The sequence below is a fragment of the Alexandromys fortis genome, unplaced genomic scaffold (genome assembly GCF_014885135.2).
Source record: "Alexandromys fortis isolate MF-2015 unplaced genomic scaffold, M_Fortis_MF-2015_v1.1 scaffold_208, whole genome shotgun sequence".
Taxonomy (NCBI): domain Eukaryota; kingdom Metazoa; phylum Chordata; class Mammalia; order Rodentia; family Cricetidae; genus Alexandromys; species Alexandromys fortis.
Window position 1 is genome coordinate 1,874,979 of NW_026068082.1, and position 26,953 is coordinate 1,901,931.

The window sequence follows — 26,953 nt, forward strand, 5'->3', positions numbered from 1 at the left end:
ATATATACCTGACGGTTCCTTCAGATAACCATATTTTCAGAACTCATTTAAATGAATGCTCCTTCCACCCTACTCTGAGGGCCACGTGAGTTTGTTTAACTTAACTTCCTACCCCTGGACCAGAGGAGACATATCCTTATTGCTTTTAAAATCTAGGTCAAAGCCTTGAGCCTGGTATGCATTCTTGTCCAGCCCCTTCTCCCATAAACCATTGCCAAACCCCCCTCCTCAGCGCCATGCAAGTACATCTTGGCCTTGAACTTCACACACTCTGCTGAAGTGCTATTACTCTGCCTGTTGCCCCAGCTCTGAGTGTTTGGAGGTCAAAGACTGCCTCATTAATTCTATTCAGTCTCTACCACCTACTGCCTGTGTACACATATGGGGACCTTAGACATTTGGCGAATTAAAAGACTAATTATCTAATCTCAGGGGAAATGGATATATAAATAACTTCCCCCTGCTAAGCGAGGAGAGGCCTGAGGCAGGGCCTGAAAGGAATGGAATGGGCGGATTCCCAAGATGCAAAGCGAGGCACTGGGACGGGACTGAGGATGAGAGATGAATAAGGAACAGGCAGGTGGAGGGTCCCTTTGAGAGGACATCTAAGCGATAGAGGGGTAGCATTAGAAACGAATGGCTATCATAAACGGTTGTGGCCCTGGGTGAGCCTGGGTTTCAGCAGGCTCTGATAGCTGTTCCTTAATTTCCCTGAACAGAAAGGTATTTAGCCATGATTCTGGAAGGCAGAAAGTTCAAGAGTGCGGCGATGGCTTCTGGAGGCAGCCTTTATGCTATGTCCTCTCAAGCCACAGGCAGAGGGTAAGAGGAGATGATCCAGGGGAAGCCCCGTTTTGTTTCATAACAAAGCCACAGGAGAAAATTAGCCCGCCCTGTGAGAACACCATTAACAGGCTCTTGTCTGGTCCTTGTCTGCTGTACTGAGGATTAAGCTTCTAATGCACGAGCATTGGGGCCATCTTTAAACCATGGCAACCAAGGCTCATTGGAGATGAACAAGAAGATGCGAGAGAAAAACAGGATCATGAAACCGGTGAGGCCGGTTCTTAGCCACTGTTCTATTGCTAGGAAGTGACACCATGGCCAAGGAGACTCTTATAAAAAAAAAAAGCATTTAATTGGGGGATTGCTTATAGCTTCAGAGGCTTCGTCCATTATCATCACAGCAGGGAGCATGGTCGCACATAGACAGGCACTGGAGCAGTGTCTGAGACCTGCATATCTTGATGTAAAGAGATGTAAAGAGAGCAGCAGATACTGGGTCTGCTGGCACTGGCTTTTGAAACCTCACAGCCTGCCCCCAGGGGCATATTTCCTCCAACAAAGTCACACCTACTTCAATAAGGCCACACCTCCTAATCCTTCTAACTTTTAAACTCAAATAGTGCCACTCTGCCGACTAAGCATCCTAATGTATGTTCCTATAGGGTCATTCTTATTTAAGCCAACACAGGCCATATCAGTGGTCACCATGGAGGGTGTTTCAGAGAAGGTGTGGTCAGGGTTGTGGCTCAGTGGCTTAACGAGCAAGTCCAGAACTCATGAAGCTCTGGGCTCCATCCCCAGCACATAAGAAAGTGAGCGGGTGGAGAATGAGGTGTGTCCGTGTCTCACTTTCTTAGAGGAGGCTGAAAATCCACTGCCGTGGCTACTAGAAGTGACTTTGGGAATCACAGAGTGGTGACCATCAGACAGCAGTGAGTTCAGGGTGTCTGGATGAGGGAATGACCTCCGACCTCAGGGGTGAAGGAGGCTTAATCTTCACCTTAATCTGTATGGCTGGGTTTATAATCACCTAGGAGACACTTATCTGGGTGTGTCTTTGAGGATGTTTCTAGAGAAGCTTAACTGGTGAGGGGAGATGCACCCTGAACATGGAAAGCGCCATCCAGTGTACTGAAGCCCTGGGCTGAATAAAGATGAAAGAAAGGAGGAGGAAGCCAGTTGATCACGAATCTCTCTCTCTCTCTCTCTCTCTCTCTCTCTCTCTCTCTCTCTCTCTCTCTACCTTATGATTATGGATACAGTGTGACCAACCAGCGCACACTACTTCCACCACGTCTTTCTCACCATGATGGAGTCTATCCTTGGAAATTCAAACCAAAATTACCCTTCCTTTGTAAGTTCCTTTTGTCCAATATTTTGTCATAGCCTCAAGAAGAGTGATACTTCATCAAATACTAGAGGGAAGCAGGCCTGGGAGCACACAGGAGACTTGAGATGCAGGGAGCACTGTGAGTAGATCCAACTTGGAGCCTTATACCTGAACTCACCCCGTTGCCCTCACTGTTTCTAATGGAGGTCGAGTTCCTTGCATCTAGAAGCAGAGCTACAGTAGAATTTCATTTCTTCTTTGTGAGAGAGATATTAACCAGAGAAGCCTGACTCCCAGAGATGTAATCCAGTGAGGAAAAAAGCGCTGAGCTTCTGAACCAGAACCCAGCAGGCAGTAGCTTGAAAAACAAAGATCTGTCTAGGATGGGAAGGCAATTCCACTGCACCTGTCCAACATTAAAGATTCAGATCACAACATACATCCACTCTCTACATCTCCAGATCTTTGATCTAGGGTGCTGTGGTTGGGCAACCATACACCCTTCATAATGGGAGAAGGAGAGAGCAACTTCTAGACCATGGGAAACCTAGGCCATCTTGTGACTTAAACATGAGTAACTTTGATGCCACCACTCACCTCTGGATGAAAGACAACCACTTACCAGCCCCAGCTGGAAGGAATCTGTGGTCTTCTCTTTTCACTTTGGTGCTGCTGTTTGTTTGTTTTGTCAAATACACCAACCCCAGCTGTTTCCAATCTTTCTTGAGATTGTGCAGCCCAAGTCTTAGACTCCTTTCACCATGATATATTACATTGTCCAGCCTCTGCGTAGCAACTCCCAGTGAAAAAGTCAGAAGGAGGGCGCCTATGTTCAGCAGGGAATGATGGGTAGTGCAGAGCAATGCTGGCTAATTGGAAGTGAGACACTGAAGGAAGGTGGGCAGCTTGCTAATCTCACAGCTGTATGGGCCGCACACTGCACAATTCCATGAGAAGCCATGCACATGAGCCATGATGGGGCTGTCTCTTCCCAGAGTTGGATGATGGGACTGTGGGATCTGTCTCACTCCCTTGATGAGTCTGACACCCCAAGCTCTTGGGTCTTCCTGTAGCCATCAAGCTTATCCTAATTAGGTCATCTGAAAACTCATTCTAGTCTGAGGGACTTGAAAGAAGGGTTTCTGAATTCCCAGATTCAAGACCCGAGTTCTCTCTCTACAAACCTGAGAGGCCTGCCTCAACGTCACCCAGACTTGATACTGGATCTGCCCTGCATATAAAACAGAAGCTGTGGCCCAACCTCACTCACTGACACCCTCAGCCTGGGAAGCTGCTGTCCTGTACCTGAAACAGGAGGGCCCCTGGCCAGGCAGTCTGTGTGGCTTCTCAGGCCCTTAGCTCCCTAGGCTATAAACTAAAGAAACCCTACGTCCCGGAGCTGAAGGTAGGATGACCTACTTTCCTTGGGTTTGGCATTTATGGACATCCTGAACTGCTTAGGTTCCATGAGCCCAGTATATCTCTAACCTTGGGATACAGAAGGGGAAGGAAGGATGGGCAGGGGGTGGAAGACAGATGGGGAGCCCTTGATGTAATCCATATTGAGTGCCCCTGGTGATAAAGCCTTCGAGATCCTAGGTCTCCCTAGCTTTGGCTGTGGATACAGCTTAAGGACTATATCAAAGGCCAGATAGAGAGGGTTCAGAAACTGAGGCAGGGGAATGACTGTACATACATTTTCAAGGTCTATCAGCTGCCTGCTCCAGCCATGGTTCCTCCGCGGTCTGGCTCAGGAAGCTCTGTTCTTTCTTAGGATGTCTCCCATTTGTGGGATGGGGAATGCCCTGTTCCCAGGGAGTCTTGTCGGGATCAGTTTAAAAGGGCTCTCTGCTTTGATGTGTGGCGGGCATAGGTTTTAATTTTTCATCTGAGGATAAAACTATGAGGAGAAAGAGAATGTTGTGGAAAGGGCAGAGAATACCCAAGGAGAAGGCAGGCGTTCCCAGAGCTGACCTGGGTAGGGCTGTCCCAGAAAGTCCTGGCTGCCCAAAGCCATCTGCGCAGGAACTCTCACTGTGCACAACACAGGCATGGGTCACAGAAGCCATGTACAAGATGCTCTTCCTTCCCTTTATGATCTTCCTCAGTGGATCTGCCCAATGGTTCCATCTTTCCTTCAACACCAATTGATGACCACACGTCCTGCCCCTGCTCAGTGCTCAGCATCCAGAACTGAGTTCCAGTTTCAACTATGACTAGCGTCGAGAGTGGCAACTTGGGGTTCACTAAAGGGACTTGATGACCATGGATTTCAGAGTGCTACACGGTTGGAAAAACTCACTGAGGTGGACAGGGTGGAATGGGAAGATACAGAGGTTTGGAGAGTAAAGAAGATTGCAGACAGATAGTGGTGATGAGCCTGCAGTTAGCATCACCTATCCACAGAACATTCTTAATAATTACAATTGCAGACAATAGGTATCAGCTGGCATTGCCCCAGACACGATAGGGATAAACAGGGATGTTGTGTGGGCACTCAGGAACATGTCACCTTGTAAGACTGCCTGACCACCCTTAGCTTACTGTGTGGCCTCTGTATAACCACTGTGGCCCTTTCTGCCTCTGTGGCAGGAGGTGGTTCTGAGGCCCATCTCGCGGGATATCTGTGAGCCTTAAAGAGATACGCTTATGAAGTACTCAGAGTAGCGACCACTGTGGTGTGTGTGCGACAGCCTTGACTGTTGCTGGGAACCTCCATCTGGGATGCAGAAATGCTCTGAGATGACCGTGTGGACAAAGGACTTGAGAAGGACACCTCGCCTGACCGAGGCAGGGAGGTCATCCTTGCAGTTCAATGCACAGAAAAACTACAGCTTGGCATCACAGAGAAAGTTAGACCCAAGATTGCAGCCAGAACCCAGGTCTCCTTAAGCCTGCCTTCCTGAAGTCACAGGGGCTGGGGAAGGTGGTACAAGCAGCAAGACAGATACTGCCATCTGAACTGGACGAGCTCATGCCCAGTGTGATGGGCAAGGCCATGTGGGTAACCCTGCTGGAGTCCTGACTGCAGGTTGCCCAGGCTACAACCAGCCCTGCAGCACCTATGCATGGAGACCTCTGAAACCATGAGCTAAATTAAGCTCTTCCTCCTTTCAGTTGGCTTCTCTGGCATTTTGTCACAGCAAACGAAGTTGACACACCACCCACTTTCCACTGTCCTTCACTGAGGAAGGTACTGAGCTCTGGAATAAATGGTCCTTTGAACATTTCAGGACATAAAATTCTTGCAAATTCTCCAGTCCAAAGGAGGCAGAATTGGCCCAGTCATCACCTCCGATGTGCAAGGCAGGAAGCTGAGGCCTGGAGGTCATTTGACTTGCCAAGGATCACAGTGCTGGGTGACAGCTGGTGTCCACATCCGATGATCAGTGCTGCTGTTGTGTTTGTTTACACACCGGTCTCGTCATGTGTATGGGAAGTTCGTGATTCGAAGATCAGACTGCAGTTTTTAAAAGGGGGGAAAAGTCGGAACCACTTAGCAGAAGGTGACAGCAAACAGAACCTGAGAAGACTCGTGTGTGTGTGTGTGTGTGTGTGTGTGTGTGTGTGTGTGTGTGTGTGTGTTGCATGTGGAACCTGATGGAAACACATAGCTAAAGACAGGGCAGAGGGTGGACTACTGCATATAATGTGTGCTGATGCTGCAAATGAGGCCAAAAATAGAAAGAAAAAATAAAGGCCAACCCTGTACTTATGAAAACTTTGCTCTGTACAGAAAGGCTAGGGATTCTTCCTGCCAGGACCTTAACTCAAGGCCCACCTACAGCACCATCCCTGGGACTCTAGTTAGCCATCAGCCCTGAGTTTGATCCAAACAGTGGCCCACATCCATCCACGTGTGTGCAGTAGCTGACCCCAACACACTGACAAAGTGGAGCCTCCCCAGAGACTCTGTACATACTTTACAGCGGGACTCACAACCACAGGATTCCAAACCTCCAGCTCAGGCAGCCAGGGACAAGGATGTGGTTCCCTCCAGCCGATTCTGTGAACACAGCTGGTTCCTTTGTAATACACGGCATGGTGCCTCCTACAGAACCAACTACAGTGTGTACCCAGGACAGACACGATGTTCTTAGCTCTCACTGGAGACCACCAATCTGAAGGAATCTGCAAGAAACCAAAATTAGAGCTACAGGGGGCAGGTCAAGACACACTGCTGTGCCAGGGCTCACCCTCAATATTCCCACCAGGGGACTGAACGGCAAATTAGGGGCACACAGGGGCTTTGCCTCCCTCTCTAACCCTCAGTCAGAACTGTCCATCGGGAGTGGACACCTTCTGTAGACTACAAAGCAGCAGTATGCCCTCTGGCTCCTCCTGCCACCCAGGCTTCAGTTCTCAAAGAAGCTCAGTAGCTAAAGGGCTTGCCGTGAAAGCCTGGTGACCTGAGTTCATAACCCACGATGTAAGAGGGTAGCACATGGGCCCGTAATCTTGCCATGGTCACACTGACAAGTGGGAGGCAGAGGCAGGAGGATTGCTGGACGGTCAAGGGCCAGCAGCTGCGAATCAGTGCCCTTGTCTCAAAAAAGGTAGAAAGTGAATATCTATACCTAAAGCTGTCCTCTGACCTACACACAAATACACACACACACACACACACACACACAGAGGGGGGGAGAGAGAGAGAGACACGCTTGTGGATGTTTCCAGCTGCCCCTCCAGCTCCCAGCTCTGGAATCACTGAGAGCCCTGTACTCCTAGCTTCTCGGCCTTGTCAGAACCATACCTGGCTGGCCAGGGCAGCAAGTCCATCTGGACTCCTTCTAAGTCCTCTTCTCTTCTGAACTCTCTGAGACTGTATCCTAGGCATAGAAGGTGGAGCTTGCAGCAGAGAGACTGGAGTCCCCAAGCCTCACAGCTGGTGACATTATACATCCAGTCCTCAGGAAAGGTCCAGAACATGACATCACCACCCAGGCATCTGCTCTTGCTTTTCTGAGATGACCTGTGGTGTGCCTGTGACCTCAGCAACCCCTGAATCCAGCCTTGTTCCTCCATCAACACTCTGACCCAGGAATGGTGCCTAAAGCCACTGCTCCCAGGGACCAGTGAAAAGGTTTCAGTGTTTCGGTAGAAACTGTCTTAGATGTATGTTGCGTGGGAGGATGTGCCCACACTGCCTGATCCCCACCACACCTGGGTGATGCCTGACTGTCCCTAGACATGGCTGCCAGGACTGAGGCAAGGGGAGATCCTGAGATCAGCAGCATCTTGAAGCAGAATAATGTCATTCCTTCCTGGTCCAGGCCTCAAAGGCCCTGTCTTCTTTTTTTAATTGATCTTATTGAGCTCTACATTTTTCTCTGCTCCCCTCCCTGCCTCTCCTCTTCAACCCTCTCCCATGGTCCCCATGTCCCAATTTACTCACGAGATCTTGCCTTTTTCTACTTCCCATGTAGATTAGATCCATGTATATCTCTCTTAGGGTCCTCTTTCTTGTCTAGGTTCTCTGGGATTGTGATTTGTAGGCTGGTTTTCTTTGCTTTATGTTTAAAAACCACTTAGGACTGAGTAATATGATAACTGTCTTTCTGCGTTACCTCACTCAATATGATGTTTTCTACTTCCATCCATTTGCCTGCAAATTTCAAGATGTTATTTTTTTCTGCTGTGTAGTACTCCATTGTGTAAACGTACCACATTTTCCTTATCCATTCTTCAGTCGAGGGGCATTTAGGTTGTTTCCAGGTTCTGGCTATGACAAACAATGATGTTATAAGCATAGTTGAGCACATGTTCTTGTGGCACGATTGAGCATCCTTTAGATATACACCCAAAAGTAGTATTGCTGGGTCTTGAAGTAGGTTGTTTCCTAATTTTCTGAGAAATCACCATATTGATTTCCAAAGGGGTTGTACCAGCTTGCACTCCCACCAGCAATGCAGAAATGTTCCCTTTTCCCCACAACCTCTTCAGCATAAGTTGTCATCAGTGTTTTTGATCTTAGGCATTCTTACAGGTGTAAGATTGGAATCTCAGAGTTGTTTTGATTTTCATTTCTCTGATGACTAAGGATGTTGAACATTGCATTGTCTTTCAGCCATTTTAGATTCTTCTGTTGAGAGTTCTCTGTTTAGGTCTGTGCCCCATTTTTTTTTATTGGATTGTGGTTTTTTTTTTTTTTTGATGACCAATTTCTTGAGTTCTTTGTATGTTTTGGAGATCAAACCTCTGTCTGATGTGGGGTTGGTGAAGATCTTTTCCCATTCTGTAGGCTTTTGTTTTGTATTGTTGACCATGTCCTTTGCTCTACAGAAGCTTCTCAGTTTCAGGAGGTCCCATTTATTAATTGTTTCTCTCAGTGTCTGTGCTGCTGGAGTTATATTTAGGAAGTTGTCTCTTGTGCCAATGTGTTCAAGTGTACTTCTCACTTTCTCTTCTATGAGGTTCAGTGTGCCTGGTTTTATGTTGAGGTCTTTGATCCAATTGGACTTGAGTTTTGTGCATGGTGATAGATATGGATCTATTTTCATTTTTCTACATGTTGATATCCAGTTATGCCAGCACCATTGTTAAATATGCTTCCTTTTTTCCATTTGATTTTTTTTTTGCTTCTTTGTCAAAAATCAGGTTTTGAAGGTGTGTGGATTAATATCTGGGTCTTCAATTCGGTTCCATTGGTCCTCCTGTCTGTTTTTATGCCAATACCAGGCTGTTTTCACTACTGTAGCTCTGTAATAGAGTTTGAAGTCAGGTATTGTGATGCCTCCAGAAGTTCTTTTATTGTACAGAATTGTTTTGGCTATTCTTGACTTTTTGCTTTTCCATATGAAGTTGAGTACCATTCTTTCGAGGTCTGTGAAGAATTTTGCTGGGATTTTGATGGGCATTGCATTAAATCTGTAGATTGCTTTTGGAAAGATTGCCATTTTTACTATGTTTATTCTACCTACCCAAGAGCATGGGAGATATTTCCACTTTCTGGCGTTTTCTTTAAGTTCTTTCTTCAAAGATTTAAAGTTCTTGCCATACAAGTCTTCCACTTGTTTGGTTAGAGTGACTCCAAGATATTTTATGCTATTTGTGGCTATTGTAAAGGGTGATGTTTCTCTGATTTCTTTTTCAGCCCATTTATCATCTGTGTACAGGAGGGCTACTGATTTTTTTTTAAGTTAATCTTGTATCTGCTACATTACTGAATGTGTTTATGAGTGTAGAAGTTACTTGGTAGAATTTTTGGGGTTGCTTATGTAATTATCATATCATCAGCAAATCATGAGAGTTTGACTTCTTCTTATCTAATTTGTATCCCCTTGATCTTCTTTTGTTGTCTTATTGCTCTAGTTAGGACCTCAAGAACTATATTGAATAGATATGGAGAGAGTGGACAACCTTGTCTTGTTTCTGATTTCTGTGAGCTTGCTTTGAGTTTCTCTCCATTTAGTTTGATGTTGGCTGTTGGCTTGCTGTATATTGCCTTTATTATGTTTAGATATGTTCCTTGTATCCCTGCTGTCTCCAAGACCTTTATCATGAAGGGATGTTGTATTTCGTCAAAAGCTTTTTTGGCATCTAATGAGATGATCATGTGGTTTTTATTTTTCAGTTTGTTTATATGGTGGATTACGTTGGCAGATTTTCATATGATGAACCATCCATGCATCTCTGGGATAAAGCTGGCTTGATCATGGTGGATGATAAAAGCCCTGTCTTCTAAGGAACATCGCTGTCCTAGGAAATTGGGGTCATTGGTTGCCCCAAGCCTGAGTCTTGTCCCTGTAGGCAGAGACTGCTCATTTGTTTCCTGGCTGTGTGGACTTGAATAATCACATAGAAACTATACTAACTACAGTACTGTTTTGCCACTAGCTTATGCATATTTCTAGCTAACTCTTATATCTTAAATTAGCCCATTTCTATTAATCTGTGTATCACCCCGAGGCTGTAGCCTACTGGTAAGGTTCTGGCTGGCAGCTGGCATCTATGGCAGCTACACGGTGTCTCTCTGACTCTGCCCACTTTCTCTCTACATCTCTGTTCAGATTTCCCACCTGGCTTTACTCTACTAAGTCATTGGCCAAAATAACTTCTTTAATAACCAAAGGTAATAAAACATATCTATACCATACAGAGGGAAATCCACATCATCTCCCTACCCTAAAGAGCTAGGATACTGGGATGCTCAGGTAAATTGGCCACTTAGGTATTAACAAGCCTCCAAGTGCCCACATGATCTCCAAGTATCTTGGTGAGATCTACTTTTAAGATTCCCACCCAACAGGCAGTGAAGACTGCACACAGTGGGAAGGGCTATGACTCTACCAGGCCATAGATGCCCCACCTCAACCCATGGGCTCTTGGCAGAGTTCCCATCAAGGACAGGCCATAGTCCGCCTGTGAGCATCTCTAGGGCTCTGAGAAGACCCCATCCCTTCCAGGGGCCTTGACCTCTGCTATGGCATTGTCTTCACAGTAATCTGCTATAGCAATGCAAGCATACGAGTCATGGAAGGTTAGGACAGCCCCTTCAGGCATGGGAGCTCTCTGAGCCCTGGTATCTCTAGGTGAGCAGGAAATCAAGTTATTTTGGATTCTTGACCCTTCAGCAGCCAAAGAGGACAGCAGTTTGGTGAAATAGGATCTGGGGGATACTAGCCTCTTTGGTACTCAGATGCTTGCTTGTGACTCAGCATCAGAGGTTGACATGGGAACGGTGAGGCACATCTGGGATGCTTGCACCAGGAAGGTAGAAGCAGGAGGATTATGAACTCTGGGTCAGACTAGGATATAACAAGACCCCACATGATGGTTATCATTATTGTCAACTTGACATAGCCTGGAATCACTGGAGAAGAGATTGTCTACATTGGACTGACCTGTTGGGAACAGTTTAGTTGACTTATTTTATGTGAGAAGAACCAGCCTACTGTGGGCGGTACTATCCCCTAGTCAGTGAGTCCTGAACTATGGAAGAGTGGAGAAACAGAGTTGAGCACAGTAAGCCAGCAAGTGAACATGCACAAATTCATGTCTTTCTGCTCCTGCCTGGATGTGATATGACCAGCTGTCTAAAGTTCCTGCCTTCACTTCCCCACCTTCCTCACAATGATGGACCTGAAACTGTAAGCTACAATAAACCTATCTCCCCTAGATTGCTTTTTGTTAGGGAATTTTAATCAGAGGAACAGAAATTAAGACACCCTGTTTCAAAAGAAAAAAAAAAACATGATGATTCAGTCGGGTGCTGGTGGTGCACGCTTTTAATCCTAGCACTCGGGAGACAGAGGCAGATGGATCACTGTGAGTTCGAGGCTAGCCTGGTCTACAAGAGCTAGTTCCAGGACAGGAACCAAAACTATAGAGAAACCCTGTCTCTAAATAACCAAAAAAAAAAAAAAAAAAAAAAAAAAAAAAAAAAAAAAAAAACCACAAGATGATCACTTCATCCCCAAGGGAGTACCACATGCCCCCCACAGTCTGACCCCACCCCCTGGGGACAGATTCTTCCAGTGGTTCAGGGTGTCCAGTTCCCAACCCTTATGAACAGAAATAAAATGTACATGTGCGGTCCACCTGTCTCCTGGGAACTGGAAGCTGAGTGATAGTTGCATGCCAGTGGTTGTCAGGGACTATTCAAGGCCTTACTGGGGGCTGAGACTCTGTGATACCATGGCTACACTCCCTTCTCCCTGTTCTGCCCTTGCTATCTGATTAGGGAAAACAAAAACACATCACATAGAGGTAAATGCACCAGGATAGCATGGTGGGGCATTAGTTGTCAATGGAACTTGATGTGGGAGTGTCATATATCAATCTGTTGATTTCATTGGTTAAGTTATAATAAACCAGCTGCTTGGCCTCATGGCTTGGAACATAGATGGGAGGAGTAAACAGAATAGAATTCTGGGCGGAAGAGGAAGTGAGGTCAGACTCTGCTCTGCTCCCGGAGAGACCGGACAGCTCTGCTCTCTGGAGCAGAGACACCATGATGGATGGAGGCTAGACTCTTCTCAGTACGCGCACCTTGGGGTGCTTACACACATCATTAGAAATGGGCTAGTCCAGGTGCAAGAATTAGCCTGTAAGGGCTAGAGTTCATGGGCCAAGCAGTTCTTTAAATGAATACAGTTTGTGTGTTGTTATTTCGGGCATGAGCTAGCCAAGCGGCCGGGGTGTTGGGGACGCAGCCCCGCCGCGGCTCTTATTTCAACAGGAACTTATCCCATCCCATTCATTCCTAGGGGTGGGAGCAGCAGAGCCAGTGCATGGACCAGGAAGCTTCCAGGGAGCCAAGTAACTCTTCTTTACAGCACTGGTACCCTCTGTCCCCCGCCCCTCTGCAGCCCGTCCTCCTGCCTGTTTGAAAACCTTCTCTTTTGCCCCTTCCCATATGCACCCTTGCTTAGCACAACTGATGGCAGCCCTCATTGAGAACGTGGCCCTGTGCCCTCACCCTCTAGCCCCTTCCTCACCTCTGCCTCCCAGCTTCCTCCTCCCTCACCTCTGCCTCCCAGCTTCCTCCTCCCTCACCTCTGCCTCCCAGCTTCCCCCTCCCTTACCTCTGCCTCCCAGCTTCTTATTCCTCTGCTCACTCCTATCCAGGCAACACCTTCCTGCTCTGTGCATCTGATCTGCACAGGGGCTATCCACTGTGCCCAGGATCTGCACAGGGACTATCTACTGTGCCCAGTCGTACTCTGTCTTCTGTCCTCTATTCGGATGCCTTCTCCACATTGGACTCCAGTGCCAGATACATATTTCTACCCTCACTAGAGAAGTCTGGGAAATGTGGGACTACCCACTGAACATTCCTGGACATACCCCCAAGCTCCTGAACTTACATGCAATGACCATGCTGGGACCACTGCTCTCTATGGACTCTCAGTTCTGAGCCTTGCACCCATATCCTTCCCATACACCTTCTCATACACCAGAGGGGACACCGACAGTCCCCTGGGCATAGGTGGATCTCACTAGAACCCCTCCTCCTAATCATTATGGTATTCAGCGAGGCAAAATTAGCCCGTGATTAGTATCCCCCGCCCTGTGCAGCATGAAGGAAATGCAAAGCAAATATCCATATGCATGAGATACACAAATAAAATGTGTAAGCAAATATCCATATGTATAAGAATGAAACACACAGGCAAATGAGATGCTCGGTGGCCACAGCCAACATGATGCTCTGACCACAGCCCAGCTGCAGCACACCTGGCACGGGCTGGCACATGCTGGCACAGGCTGGCACACGCTTCAGTGTTCACTCTTTGTCCCACCAGAGCAGAGAAGTACTGATTAGTTATCACATATCCAGATGTGTGGTTCAAAGAAATTCCAGGTTTGGTGTAGGTGACCAGTCCAGGGACAGCGTAGCCATTCCAAAATTATCAGAGCCCCGGGTTCTTTGAACATGTGGCACTGCCCTTTCCACCCCATGGTTTATGGTTTGGAGCACAAAGTGGCTGCTTGAAGTCCAGCCATAGCATCAGCATGCCAAGCAGCCAGGGCAAGGGAAAGAGAGACACAGTCTTTCTCACTCTCAGGATGTGACTGACTTTGTCAGAGGTAAAGAACGGTGCTTATCAGTGGCAAAGGGATTGATCTATCAGAACGAAGTCACAGCTCCAAATCCATCTGTGCTCCACACCATCTCTGAGAAATATACGGCCTGAAAATAAGGAGAGTTAGGGGGCTGGAGAGATGGCTCAGTGGTTAAGAGCATTGCCTGCTCTTCCAAAGGTTCTGAGTTCAATTCCCGGCAACCACATGGTGGCTCACAACCATCTGTAATGAGGTCTGGTGCCCTCTTCTGGCCTGCGGACATGCACATGGACAGAATATTGTATACATAATAAATAAAAATATAAAAAAAGCAGACCTCACATCAGTGCAGGAGTCCGCTGAAAACCTCCAGGAAACAATGAAACAAGCGGGCCCAGAATCGGAACAAGTTGACCTCATTGACCTCTAGAAATTGGTCCCCATTCTTTCCAAGTAGAAGGGAAGCCCCTCCCCCACAGAAAACACCTTCAAGAAACCATTTTGCCCCTGCTGCTCACACATTGTTTGCCTGCCAGCTGGGATGGAGCAGCACCACTCCAGTGGCCAAGTTGCCAGCTAAAACAGAAAGGTTCTCTTCCAAGAGAACAGAGTGAGTGTATCTCCCTGCTGTCTTCTGGCCAAGCCTCCTCACTTGGTGATGTTGCACAGAGAGGTTAAGTAACCTGTCACAACCCAGGCGCAGAAACAACCTGCTGAGGTGTGTACTTACTGAGAAGCAAAGAGGGCCAATGCTCAGCAGGCCTTCTGGAGCCCCACTGACTTCACAGTTCCTGGGGTCATCCATCCAGGGGTCAGAACAAGGCAAGGTGGCGTTGAGCCAGAGATGGGGCATTTGGGGGAATGGAATAGGACTGTCATTTACTGAGCACACACTACGTGCAAAGCCTTTTTAGACCCTGGACGAGGAGGCTCTCACCGATCTTCCTGAGGGTCCTGCAGCGGAGCATCATCTCTGCCCCTACAGATGAGGCCTCAGGGTGGGAGGGCGTGGGCTTGCCCACAGCACACAGTGAGGACTTGAAGCTAGCAGTCGGCATACAGAGCCCCCCAACTTTTGGCAGAGTCACTAGCCAACTGGACCTGCTTCCTCTCTTGGGAGCTGGGGAGTTGGGAACAGGTGAGGTGGCCTATGCAAACATCAAGGTTCCTTCCAGACAGATACCTGTGCACAGAGACCCATGCAGAGATTCTGCTCAGAGCTGCAGCTCTGCCAAGTGTGTGGGCATGCACGAGCAAGTGTGAGCATGTGTGCAAGCATGTGACAAGAAAATATGTCCTGCAATGGTAGTAAGACGTGGAGAGACAAAGGACTCTGAACACTGTGTCATATAACAAAACTGAGATCCAAATGTCTAGAAAATTCCACCCGGATCCCCCTTCCATAGGTTGTAGTCTTCATCTGGGGTCCACGCTACACATGTACACCCAGGGCCTCAGTCTCAAACCCACTGGGAAGCACTGAATGGTGAAGTCATTGTGGGTGCTGGGGCGGGAACATCAGGGATCCCTGTTGTGTCCCTACCCAGCATGCTCGTGTCCTCCACAGGCCCAGCTGCCATGGCACACTGCAAGACGGAGCAGGAGGACTGGCTGTTGGCCCACCTGAAGTACCTGCTCTTCATCTTCAACTTCTTCTTCTGGGTAAGTGGAAGCTGTGGCACACCCCTCCCCACACCTGCACTCTGGCCGCACTCACTTTGGAGTCTCTGTACCAAGGTTGGCTTTTCCCAAGTCAGAAACCCGTCCTGCCCTGCTCTCAGAGTGAGCCCTGCCTGGCTGTGATGGCTGCAGCTTTCATGGAGTCTGTCAGAGCATACCTAGGCCAAACTGTGTGTGCAACCTCATCCATCGTCCCTGTCTCCAGAACACCATGTCCGTGCCATCCTGACTGCTGAAATGATGTCCCCTTCCCACTGAAATCGACTGGCCTTGCTGGCCATGGTCTCAGAGCTGCACTGTGACAGGGACCTGTGGCATCTGACACAGGTTTCCCACAGCGGTGTGGCCTCTGTCTCCCAGTGGGGATTACCTATTTAATTAGGAACACAATGCCATCGATCCCGAGAGGGCCTGGAGAGAGGCTGCATTTTACTCTGATTCGTTTGTTAAGATGGTATCTCACTGTGCAGTCCAGGACGGATTTGAACTGGTGATCCTCATGCCTCAGTCTCCCAGCTGCGGGTCTTACAGGGGCTCACCATCACATCCGGTGTTTGTTGACTGTGTGTTTTGTTTTGTGGCCTCACTGGCTGTGGGAAAGACTAAGAGGGAAGGTTTGCTGTTGACAGGGACCCTGGCATCGGTGGATGCTGTGGCATTTCTGAGTCTGTTTCCCTAGCTGGAGTTGGGAGATTAACTCTAGCCTCTCAACCTGAAAAAGCACCCCGGAATCAACATCTCAGCAGGGCTGGGCTCCAGGTACCAGAAAAACAAAACAAAACCTACTCCCCAGCCCCATCTCAGAAACACAGGGAGACCATAGGGCCACAGTGGTTCCAAGCTCAGAGTGGTTTCAAAGCATCAGGAGAACTGGCCACATCAAATACTATCTGTTAAAATAAAGGACACAGTGTTTGCTTAAATACATTTCGTAAAGTTTCTGGGAACAAAAACTAAAATGACTTTGGCTTTGATCTTCCCAGGAAAGAGTTTTCTGGAACAGGGAGGCCCAGGGGTACAGCTCCTGGAAAATTACGCTGTGCCCTAGGATGGAGGACTGGGCTACATGTAGAGATCTGACCACAGATAAATCAGTTAGGGCACTTAGAGTTCCTGCAAAGCAAGGAACCTCACTCCCCCCTCCCCCTTTCTTCCTTTTTTGGATATTTTTTTTAAGGACACCAGATCTTATTACAGATGGTTGTGAGGCACCATGTGGTTGCTGGGAACTGAACTCAGGACCTCTGGAAGAGCAGCCAGTGCTCTATTCCTCTGAGCCATCTCTCCAGCCTTTTTTTTTTTTTTTTTTTTTTTTTGATATTTTAAGGTTTGTTGTTGTTGTTTTGTTTTGTGACAGGGTCTCATCCTGTAACCCAGGCTGTCCTCAGACACGTTGTGACAAACCTCTTAGCTTTAGCTGGGATGGCAGGCATGTGCCACCATGCCTGGGTCAAAGTTTTCTTTGTAAGACCTTTTTTCCTGACCATAAAGGTCTCCTGTGTCCACTCCAGATAATCTCCAAAAGTCAGACAAGCATAAAAACATTAATGACAGACGTCTGATTATCTTGGTCTCCTAGGGTGACAGGACAAAGCGTCACAGTCTGCAGTTGGGGTGGCGTTAAACAGCAGGAATTGTGTTTACTCGCTGTTCTAGGCCTAGAAGTCTGTGATCCAGCGCAATGCTCAGGTCCCTCACTGTTCTAGGCCTAGAAGTCTGTGATGCCGCAGGATTCTCAGGTCCCTCAAACTGAATTTACCAGGGAGGGAATGTTCAGAGCATAAACTCCTTCTCCACAGAAAAGGTTCCTTCCTATTTGAGACACTCCGAAGTCTAATTTTTGTGACTTACCTGAACCCCAGTCATAAGACAAGGCAGTGTCTGCACGCCTCCCACCCTGGGGTCACCACAATTTCTGCCTTCCTGAAGGAATTATAAGACAGGGCAATGGGCAAGGGGCTATATTTGAACACCCTTTCAGCCTGCTGCCCCTTTAGCCTCCAAACACAGAAGCTGGCACAGAGCAGGGCCCAGCCATTCAGGCTAGGAGTGCAATAAAACAAACTCCCTCTTTCATGAATGCCAAGTGTCTCTTGAGTGTAGATCTACATTGCAGGGTTCTGCCAAAGCCAACCTGAAGCAAAGAGCCCAGGATGCCATCCTGGTGATCATAAGAGCCAGCCCTGAAAGATTCTGCATAGATCACCCCAGTGCCCTTCCATTCAACTGTAGTAGTCAGTGTTACTAGTGTCCTTATTGTGTAATGGGGACCTGGCTCACCAAGCCAGTCACTGACAGTCGTCTTAGTTATTTTATTGCTGCGAAGAGACAATGTGACCAAAGCAACTTATAGAAGAAAGAGTTTATTTGGGACTTATAGTTTCAGAGGGTGAGTCCATGACCAACACAGTAGAGAATAAGACTGCAGGCAAGCAGGCATAGTTCTAGAGCAGGAGCTGAGTGCTTACATCCTGATTCATACACAGGAAGCAGAAAGAGCTAACTGGGAATGGGTGGGCTTTTGAAACCTCAAAACCCACCCCCAGTGACACATCTCTTCCAACAAGGCCACACCTCCTAATCCTTCCTAAATAGTTGCACCAACTAAATCGTTCAAACATGCGAGCCAATGGGATACTTTCTCATTCAAGCTTCCCACAACAATCAAGCTTCTAGGCAGATCACTTACTCTCGTGTTGTTGTTACGTACATGGAAGGGGGATGCCTGAACAGTAAGAATTAGAACTTGCCGTTATGGAAATGTCTTGCATGGTTGAGGGTCTGTACCGATGCCCTGCTGGGATGGGATGAGCTGGCAGCGATCACCATCTCTTCAGCAGCTTCCTCCCCATTCCTAGCACTGGGCTTAGAGCTTGTGGCATCGTGACCTGGGTAGAAAACAAGGGATGTAATGTTGTTTTTGAAGAGAATCTTGCCTGCACGGGGTGTGATGCCCCCTGAGACTTTGTTCTTTGTGAATAGCTCTCTCCTTAGCACGTGCAGACCACAGTCCTGAGTGCCCACATCCCACAGAGCCCACTCTACGCACCCCAGCAGGACTCGGGCACTGCCCTTCCGTCACCCTGCCCCTGAGGCCTCCTGGGATGAGTCTAGTCAGGGATCACTGATGCCACCATTGACATACCTCCTGGGTGACCCTGAACAGCACACATGCCCAGCTTTCCTGCATGGCTGGCAAAGGAAAGCTGCACTTTTCTCTTCGTCCTCCCTTCCCCCTCTGGCGCCCCTCCCCCCGCTTCCTCACGCAGCTCCTGTTACCCCTTTATTGTTCTCTAATTTATTATTTTAATTAGCTGCTTGGCTGTGTTAATAATCAAACTGTTCCCAATCTCCCAGAAGCTCTGCCAGGCTATGGGAGGAGCCTGGGAACGCTGCCTCATCTCACAGCCTGTCCTGCCTTGAGGGTCCACCTGGGCTTTGGTGCTACCAATGGGAACCTCTTTAAAGGAACACAGGTGACTGAGGAGATGCCCAAGTGGGTAAGAACACTTGCTGTGTAACCACGAGGACCTGAGTTTAAAAACACAGCGCTTATGTACAAAGCTAGTCAGAGAGGCAGGCTGGAAACAAGAGACTCACAGAGCTTGCTTGCTGCAGGCTAGCTCCAGGTTCAATGTGAGATCCCATCACGTGGGTAGAAGGGAGGGGTGGGACATCCGGAGCCCTCCTGTGGCCTTCAAGTGGGCATGCGCACCTTCACACACACACACACACACACACACAGACAGAGACAGAGAGACAGAGACAGAAAGACAGACTCAGGGCTGAGAAGAGGAGCTGAAGTAACATAGGAGACTTGAGCGCCACCTTCAGGGAAGGTTGGAGAACATCCCCTCAGCAGACCCTCACTTGAGATCTAACCACTTACTCCTGCCCAGCTCCACGTGGCCTCAGGTTCTGGAGTCCAGGACGGTGGAAAGCTTACTGAAGGGGGCTTCACCTAGGCAGCATTGGGGAAGCCATCTCCTGCACACGGGCAGGACTTTTCAGAGAAGCAGCTGTTTGAGGGTATTGCAGGATTTGCCTCTTGGGTCTGGTGTCAAGGCCCTATTTTGGGTGAGTTTGTTCACAACTCACAATACGGCATCATCCAATGGGACAGTAAAATTCTTGGTGTGGTCTCTCTAGTTGTGTGAGCACAGAAATGTCGCTTCTGTTTGGGCCAAATTCCTCCCTCTAGAATATGAAATTTCCCTTTTATTTTCCCTTTCTCCATCCCTCCCTCCCTCCCTTCTTCCCTCCCTCCATTCCTGTCTTACTTTCTTTCTCTTTTCCTTCCTCCCTCCTTTCTTCTCTTCCTTCTCTAACAGCATCCACCCTCACTCTAAATCTCCCTGGGATACCGGGGAAGATGACGATGAATCAAGAGGCTAAAGGGGAGCTATTCAGTGTAGTGAGTGAAGAACCCTCCTGTGAGGACCGTAACTATAGAAACACGCACGAGGCTTGCTGTTGATGGGCGGGGGGGGGGGGGGGGGGGGGGGGGGGGGGGGGGGGGGGATGAACGATTTGCTGGTGTTGGGTACGGCTGACTCCAAACCAGGTTTCTTCCGGCTTCTTTGGAAGGTGAGGCGGTTTGTGACCCTGCAGCTCCAACCCTCTGTGTACTGTGAGAGTTTGCACTCAAGGGGCAGATGCGGCTCAAGATGAGAGGCTCAGCAAGACATTCATTCATTTCTTCATATTTAAAACCACGCAGCTGTGAGGAGCTGCAGGTAGGAAGCCACCCTGGGCCTGCATGAAACAAGCCCATCTTTACAAAGTCGCTCCCGCAGAACTGGTCCAGAGCCAACAAACAGCCAATAGGACCTGCACCTGGGGCAGAGCTAGGAGAGGAGCCTACCTGGTGTTTGAGAAGTGTCTGCCCCTCTACAACTAGGAGGCTCCAAGCTCAAGCGGTCCTGGAGTACCACTGACTTCCTGTGTGCCCTGGGTTCAACCAGTGCTGTAAGAACTGTTCTGCAATGAGGGGGGTGGGGATGCATGCCTTAAAGGTGGCCTAACTGGGGTACATCAGGACTGGAGGTAGAGAACCTGCCTAGCGTATGCAAGGCCCTGGATGCCATCTTTGCGTGGCCCCTCAAACCCGAGAGAAAGAGACCCAAGCAGCCAAGGAGATGAAGCTTGGTTCAGACCAGGCATCCCAGTTGTCTCCTCAGCCTGGTTCCAACCTCAGGTTACTTCTCCTTTCCAACCCAGACTGTGGTAATCAGAGTCAGGGTCTCTCCACCCAGTCACCTCCAGTGACATGAGGGCAGGGGCAGGCTTGGCCCTAAGAGTTTTCAGTGGGCATTGGTGATAAGACAACAATAAAGCATGGATCTTACATTATATATCAGCACTCCCCTAGGCCTTCCTGGGAGCTCCCTAGTAGGATGGGGGAAAGCCCAGCTGACATGGGCACACCATGGGTGGAGCTTCTGCATGCCAGGAGGGGATGGGCATGCAGAGCTACCAGAGTAAGGAGTTCGAACTCTCCTGCAAAGCTGGAAGTAGGTACACACTTGTGATGGGCTTAGAAGACGTTCAGAGGGATAAAGAGGATAGTGTAAGAGGGATGGGAGAGAGAAGAGATGAGAAATGGTAGCCAGATGAGCAGAAGTCCAGTGTGTCTCTGTTCCAGGCACCCAGACCCTGTCACCTTGCCCAAGTTCACAGTCTTGTACTTCAGAGGCACCGACAGTGGCTTCAAGAGAGGCAGCCATGGACTTAGAAGATGGATCAGGGGATGGCAAGCATGCAGGATGAGGACCTGAGTTCAGATCCCCGGAAGCCACGTAAAGCCAACCACAGCAGAGCACAGTCTGTGATACCATCACTCTTACATCAAGAGGGAGGCAAAAGCTGGAAAATCCCAGATGCTAGCGGGCCAGTTAGCCTGGTGTATGCAGTGACAAACAAGAGACCCTGTCTCAGCAGAGTCAGCTAAGTGGAAGAGGAGGACCAAAACCCGAGGCTAGCCTCCTGCCTCCACACATACCCTTCTCTACACACCCCAAACATGCATCACACCACACATACAGAGATTTAGAAATAATAGAGTTTTTTAAAAAAAAAAAAAAAGAGTGAACATTTCCTACATGGCCATTAAAGCCAGATCACAGAGGAAGGAAAGTGAGGGCAGACATTTAAAGGCCTCCAGGCCATGCAGGAGAGTCCCGGCCCGAGGCTCTGGTCTGGGGTCAGTTGTACAGATCGGTAAGTAGCCTGGTCCACCCCTGGGTAGAGCAAGCGCTGGAGGATGACCTGGGACAGGAGCCAAGGTAGACAGTGCAGCAAGGATAGGGAGGTGGCCTAATAGCAAGCAGGTGGAATCAGCAAGCAAACATCACAGAGAAACAGCAGCAGCACCCTTGCAAGGGCTGCTGGGTACATGAGTGAGGGTACCATTGAAAAGGCTGTCCAGGGGTCATTCATGAATGAGGAGCACAGTCCTGAACCTTGCTGCCTAACCCCAAACCTTTCCAGAATGCCACAAAGCAGGTAGTAAGCAGCCCTGCTCTGCCCCTCACACACACACACACACACACACACACACGCACGCACGCACGCACGCACGCACGCCCCATATGCCATCACCCTGTATGTTTCCTGCCTTCCATGCCATGGGCTGCCCAGCACGGAGGGCAGAACATTCTGCCCAAGGCTTCCTCCCTGAGGCCCCACAGTCCTTCCTGCCTCCCCAGCAGAGAAGCCCTACCTGTGAAATCCTGACGGAGAAAAGTCTTGCAGTTGCTCTCACACCCTCTGTCTGCTTTCCTCCGAGTCTCTACTTTAGTCCTGTCGGGCTAAAGGATAGCTGCTCAGGTTAGCCAAGTGCCCTGGATCACACAAATTTTCTGACCCGTTGGTGACCGGCTATACCTGAGAAATTCAGTTACTATCTGACAGAAGACCAGCTCTGTCCTATGAGGAACTGAATACTATAGACCCACTTGATGCAAACGGCTGGGAAAGTGGGTTCTGGGGTCAGTGCCCCTCCCCCACAGCCCCTGCCCAGTGGCCCGATCTGCAGATAAAGACACCGGGACTTAAAGAAGTTGGTGTCCCACTATCACACAGTTAATGGCACAGCCGAAAGAATTTGGCCCAGACTTTCTGGCTTCTGCCCCCCCCCCCCCCCCCCCCCGTGATACTTTCTGGTAACCCATCCCAACACTGAGGGAGCATTTTTACCTCTTGTTCAGAGGTGACCAAATCACACACAAGAAATCAAAGTCCCTGAAGGACTTAAGACCCTCTCGTTCCCTTTCTCATGGCTAGCTATAGTACTGATTCCTCAGAAACTCCCTTCTCTAACTCTCTGGGGAGGGGGACCTTGAGGTCCCAGGCCCATTGATTCAGACTAGTCTCTTGCTTTCTTCAGGTCTTCAGACCTAGTGTGAGCTTGTCTTCTAGACCTTGATCAGGCCAGGATGTCCCTCCAGATCTCTCCCAGACCCTGTGTTGTGGCTGGAGACCCAGCTTGCCTAAGGACCAGCTGCTTAGCAAGATCTGACAGTGCTGGGACAAAGTGCTCTGATTTAGCCCTGGGGCAGCTGCTCCCAGGGAAGGGGCCAGCTTGTGTTCTGCAGGGCTTCATACAGCGCCACCTACTGGAAAGAGAAAGTCGGGACGCTTGGACCTGCGCTGTGATTCTCCAAATGTCCCTGCCTGGGTCTTACTCCCAGAGGTGCTAATTGACCTGGGTTCCAGCCCTGGCTTTTCATGACTCCCCAGGTGGTTATGTAGCCACAACTCTGAAGACATGGAGAAAACTTGGAGACTTACCTGGATGTGTGTCATGACCATGGTGCATGAGCAGACTTCAGTCCGGCCCAAATGCATCATTTCGTGTGCTAAGTGATTCTTTCTATCTAAGTGAGTGACTTCTTGTGCCCCAACAGATTAACTATCCCCAGACCAATCTGAGCTTATCCTTTTGAGGGTTCAAGATATGGAGGCTGGGCTGGAGAGATGGCTCAGCGGTTAAGAGCACTGCTTGCTCTTCCAAAGGTCCTGAGTTCAGTTCCCAGCAACCACATGGTGGCTCACAACCATCTGTAATAAGATTTGGTGCCCTCTTCTGGCCTGCAGGCATACATGCAAAATACTAAGAATACTGTATACACAATAAATAAATAAATCTTAAAAAAAAAAGATATGGAGGCTCAGGTTACTCCCTGGTTGGGAAAGAGCAGGGGTTCAGAGTTAGCCTAGTAGAAATTGTGTACCTATTTCCATACAGAGATTGCACCCATTAAATACCATGTTTTTCAGTTCTTAAAATAGCGTTATAACTCATCATGGTCACATTAACTATTTCATAATATTCAGAATCTCTGCTCGGCAGGATCCTATGCCTTTAGATAATTTGTTTTGAAGGAGAGAGGAAAGAGAAGGCAAAATTAGTTACTTCTTAGTTAATGCACCGTGTTTGTTAGGCAAAGACCTCACTATGTAAGATCCTTGGAAGAAAGTAACTCAAGGGGTCTTTAGTAGCTGTAGATTAAAACCACCAAGCTAATAAGGCTCCCTCAACTTGAAAGACGGAAGAACTGAGGACCAAAGAGATTAAAGGGCCATCTCTGAACCAAATCTTTCGAAGTCGAGAGCCTCACTCTAACTTGCCAGGCAATACAGTTACATAAGGGAATTGTGGGGGTAATATTTTATTCAAAGTTCCTAGTGTTCATGGAAGCTGACCAACAGGGGTAGCCATTAGTCAGTCAGCCAAGTCAGCCACATCTGTTATTCGGTTCCATCCACCCAGACTCAGGAAACCCTTTGTTCACAGAAATTGTGCGGCCCATAGATGAGCTCCACCCACAGGGACTCTGAAAGTCTGCTGTGTCCTGGGATTCCTGTCTCTAAACATCATTTTTGGCTGTTGTTGTTTTTGTTTGTTCGACCAAGAAAAGATGCTGCCCAGTATAGTGGAAGGTGCCATTCATCAGGAGATACGCCCTGAGTTTAGAGAGGGAAACCCGGAAGGGGGCCAGCATGTATCGCACAATGGTGGGAGTGTCAGCCTCTCCAGTTCCATTTAGCAGCACAGCTGTGGCCCTGTGCGGTACCCTCATGCTGGCTTCTCTCACTTGGAGGTACCAGCGGAGAGAAAAGAGTTCTCGGAAGGAATCATCCATTCGAACAGCAGAAGCGGAGGAGAAGGCACACCCACTCCGTGGGATCCAAGGACAGTCCTGCCTCTGTCCTCAGAAGACCTGGCCCTGAATCAGCTCTGAAACTAATGGTGTCATCCTGGCCTTACTGCGGGCCTCAGCTTCCTTCCTCATCTGCTAGGCAGAGATGATAAACCCTTCCCCATCCTCCCAGGATGGTTGTAATGTTTAGACAAGAAATTGACAGAGTACATGCCAATCACACACGAGGTAGGTGCCTGGTGTGTGTGAATTGCTAAGAAGAACCCCCAGGCTTTGCTTCACTGAGGTCTGTGACTGCACAGAACAGAGAGTGGAGAAGTGACCACAGAGTCACCATGGTACAGATGAGGAGCCTTTCACGGGGATTAGCATCCAGGTGTGGGCAGAGATAGAGTGGGGTAGGAGCAGGCTTCTCTTCTCTGGCTTTGACCATACTAAGACCTCTAAGGAAACCTCCTCTATCTATCAGGAGTAAAGAGTCCATGGGGACCTGAAGACAAGGGGCAGGGAGAAGTTGACCTTCCCAGGATCAGGCAGCAGAGCCGTTCAGAAGTCTGAGTCCTGGGCAAACGGTCTTCGTATTCCATATGTGGCATCTAGAGTACATGTGTGGCATAAATTACATTCTAGTGAAGCACCGCACCCAGCAAGATGGCTCTTCGGCCTCCTAATCCCTGGAGGCTGACATCCTGGCCGTGCTCCATGACACTCTTCCTCAGAAGCAGCTCTCAGACCACCAAGTGAGTAGGTTCCTGTCTGGCCCCATCTCTGGATCAGACTGCAATATGCCAATGAGCAAAGAGGGAAACTCGGCTGCCTCCCAATCCTTTGCAGGGATCTGAGAAACATGAGCACCTTTCTAGGGAACAGGCACTGGGGACACATCCTAGCACTCCATCCCTCCTGGATCTGTCCATCCTAGAAACAAGACCTCAGACAGGGTACCTTTCCCCAGTGAACCTGTTTCTTCACCCGCTGTCCAAATGTGAGCATGTGCCAGCATGAAATACCCTCTGGGATGATTTGGGAGAGACCAAGGAGAACTCTGCGAAGAGAGCACCAAGAATGGTTTGGGGAAGGCAAAGGGTCTTTACCCATGGTCAGTAAGAAGCATAAATTTGGGCTAAACTTAGATCTGAAATCTCTCTGCATGTGAGGTGTGTGTGTGTGTGTGTGTGTGTGTGTGTGTGTGTGTGTGTGTGTGGCCTGGCAAGTTCACTGAGCACCTGAAGCCTCGATTTGCTTGTTTATAAGCTAACAGAGAAATTCTTCCTTTAGACCCTTAGGAAGACTAATTGACAAGGTACCTGAAGAGGGTCTGGTGCCCAATGGGCACTAGACAGGAGGCAGTTGGCAAAGCTTCAGGTACCAACCACCTGATCTCCCTTTTGCCTCTGCAGGTCGGTGGGGCAGCTGTCATGGCTGTGGGTATCTGGACACTGGTGGAGAAGAGTGGTTACCTCAGCATCTTGGCCTCGAGCACATTTGCTGCCTCTGCCTACATCCTCATCTTTGCTGGTGCTCTTGTCATGACAACCGGCTTCCTGGGCTTCGGGGCCATCATCCGGGAGCAGAAGAGCTGTCTCTCCGTGGTGAGTGTCCTTCTGTCTCTCTGTGGGGATTGTTTCTCCACAGGAGTGTTATTCCATGGAGAGTGAGTGTAGGCCTGTGCACTGTGGGGGCAGGGAAGCATCACACGTGTCTCTCAGGTTGGGCTTGCCAGCCTAAGTTGGCGCTGAGGATTCTGGGGAGCCAGAACCCGGAGCCTGCTGTGGGGACTGTGAGGGCTATGCGCTCCAGATACGTGGGACCTGAGCCAGGAGGTCAGCCTTAGCATTACCACAGCAGTTTCTAGGGTCTTGATTCTTCCTCTTCTTCCTCCCCTTCTCCCTTTTTTCCTCCCTTCTTCCTATTTCTCTTCCTCCCTTTACTCCTCTTCCTCCCCAAATCTTCTCTTTCCCCTTTCTTCTTCTGCTCCTTCTTCCTCCTCCATCTTTTCCTTTCTTTCCTTTTCCCTCCCCCTTCCCTTTGTCCCCCACATCCCCGTCTCTTCCTCCTCCCCCTCCAGACTTTAGCAGGCAGTTTTCACAGATTTACTGAAGGGACCCTCTCTGCCCCACCACCCAGAGCGCACCATTGTCCTTTCACGGTCACCATTGTCTGGTGCACACCCTCCCTGTGTTCTGCACTTGGGTGAAGCGGCTCCAGACACTGGCATCTGTGTTTCGGCATACGACTCTCAAGCCTAAGGGTCCTTCACCACAGAGGAAAGCAATCAATATTCAGTCCTTGACATTATGAAATAATGAGGGAGCTTCTGATTCCCCCAACTGATTCATAAAGCAGTATTTCTTTTTAAGCTTGTTTAATTAGGCCCATGTGTTGATTCATCTCTGAAGTCTATCTCTGGGTTTGTTGAAAGGTCTGATAGATTTCCAGATATTTCTTTCTTTAGCTATGTCCCTGTGTGGTATTTAACATGTAC

General features: G+C 48.9%; 1 protein-coding gene across 2 annotated transcripts in view; it reads left to right on the plus strand.

Moving 5' to 3' along the window:
* Tspan11 (tetraspanin 11) overlaps positions 1-26,953 on the plus strand; it is a 66,827-nt gene that overhangs the window by 11,136 nt on the left and 28,738 nt on the right. For both annotated transcript variants that reach the window (XM_050122029.1, XM_050122030.1), the window contains exons 2-3: positions 15,192-15,286; positions 25,869-26,060. In XM_050122029.1, coding sequence (XP_049977986.1) covers positions 15,203-15,286; positions 25,869-26,060 — 276 coding nt within the window. In that variant the 5' untranslated portion in view covers positions 15,192-15,202. The remainder of the gene's footprint in view (positions 1-15,191; positions 15,287-25,868; positions 26,061-26,953) is intronic.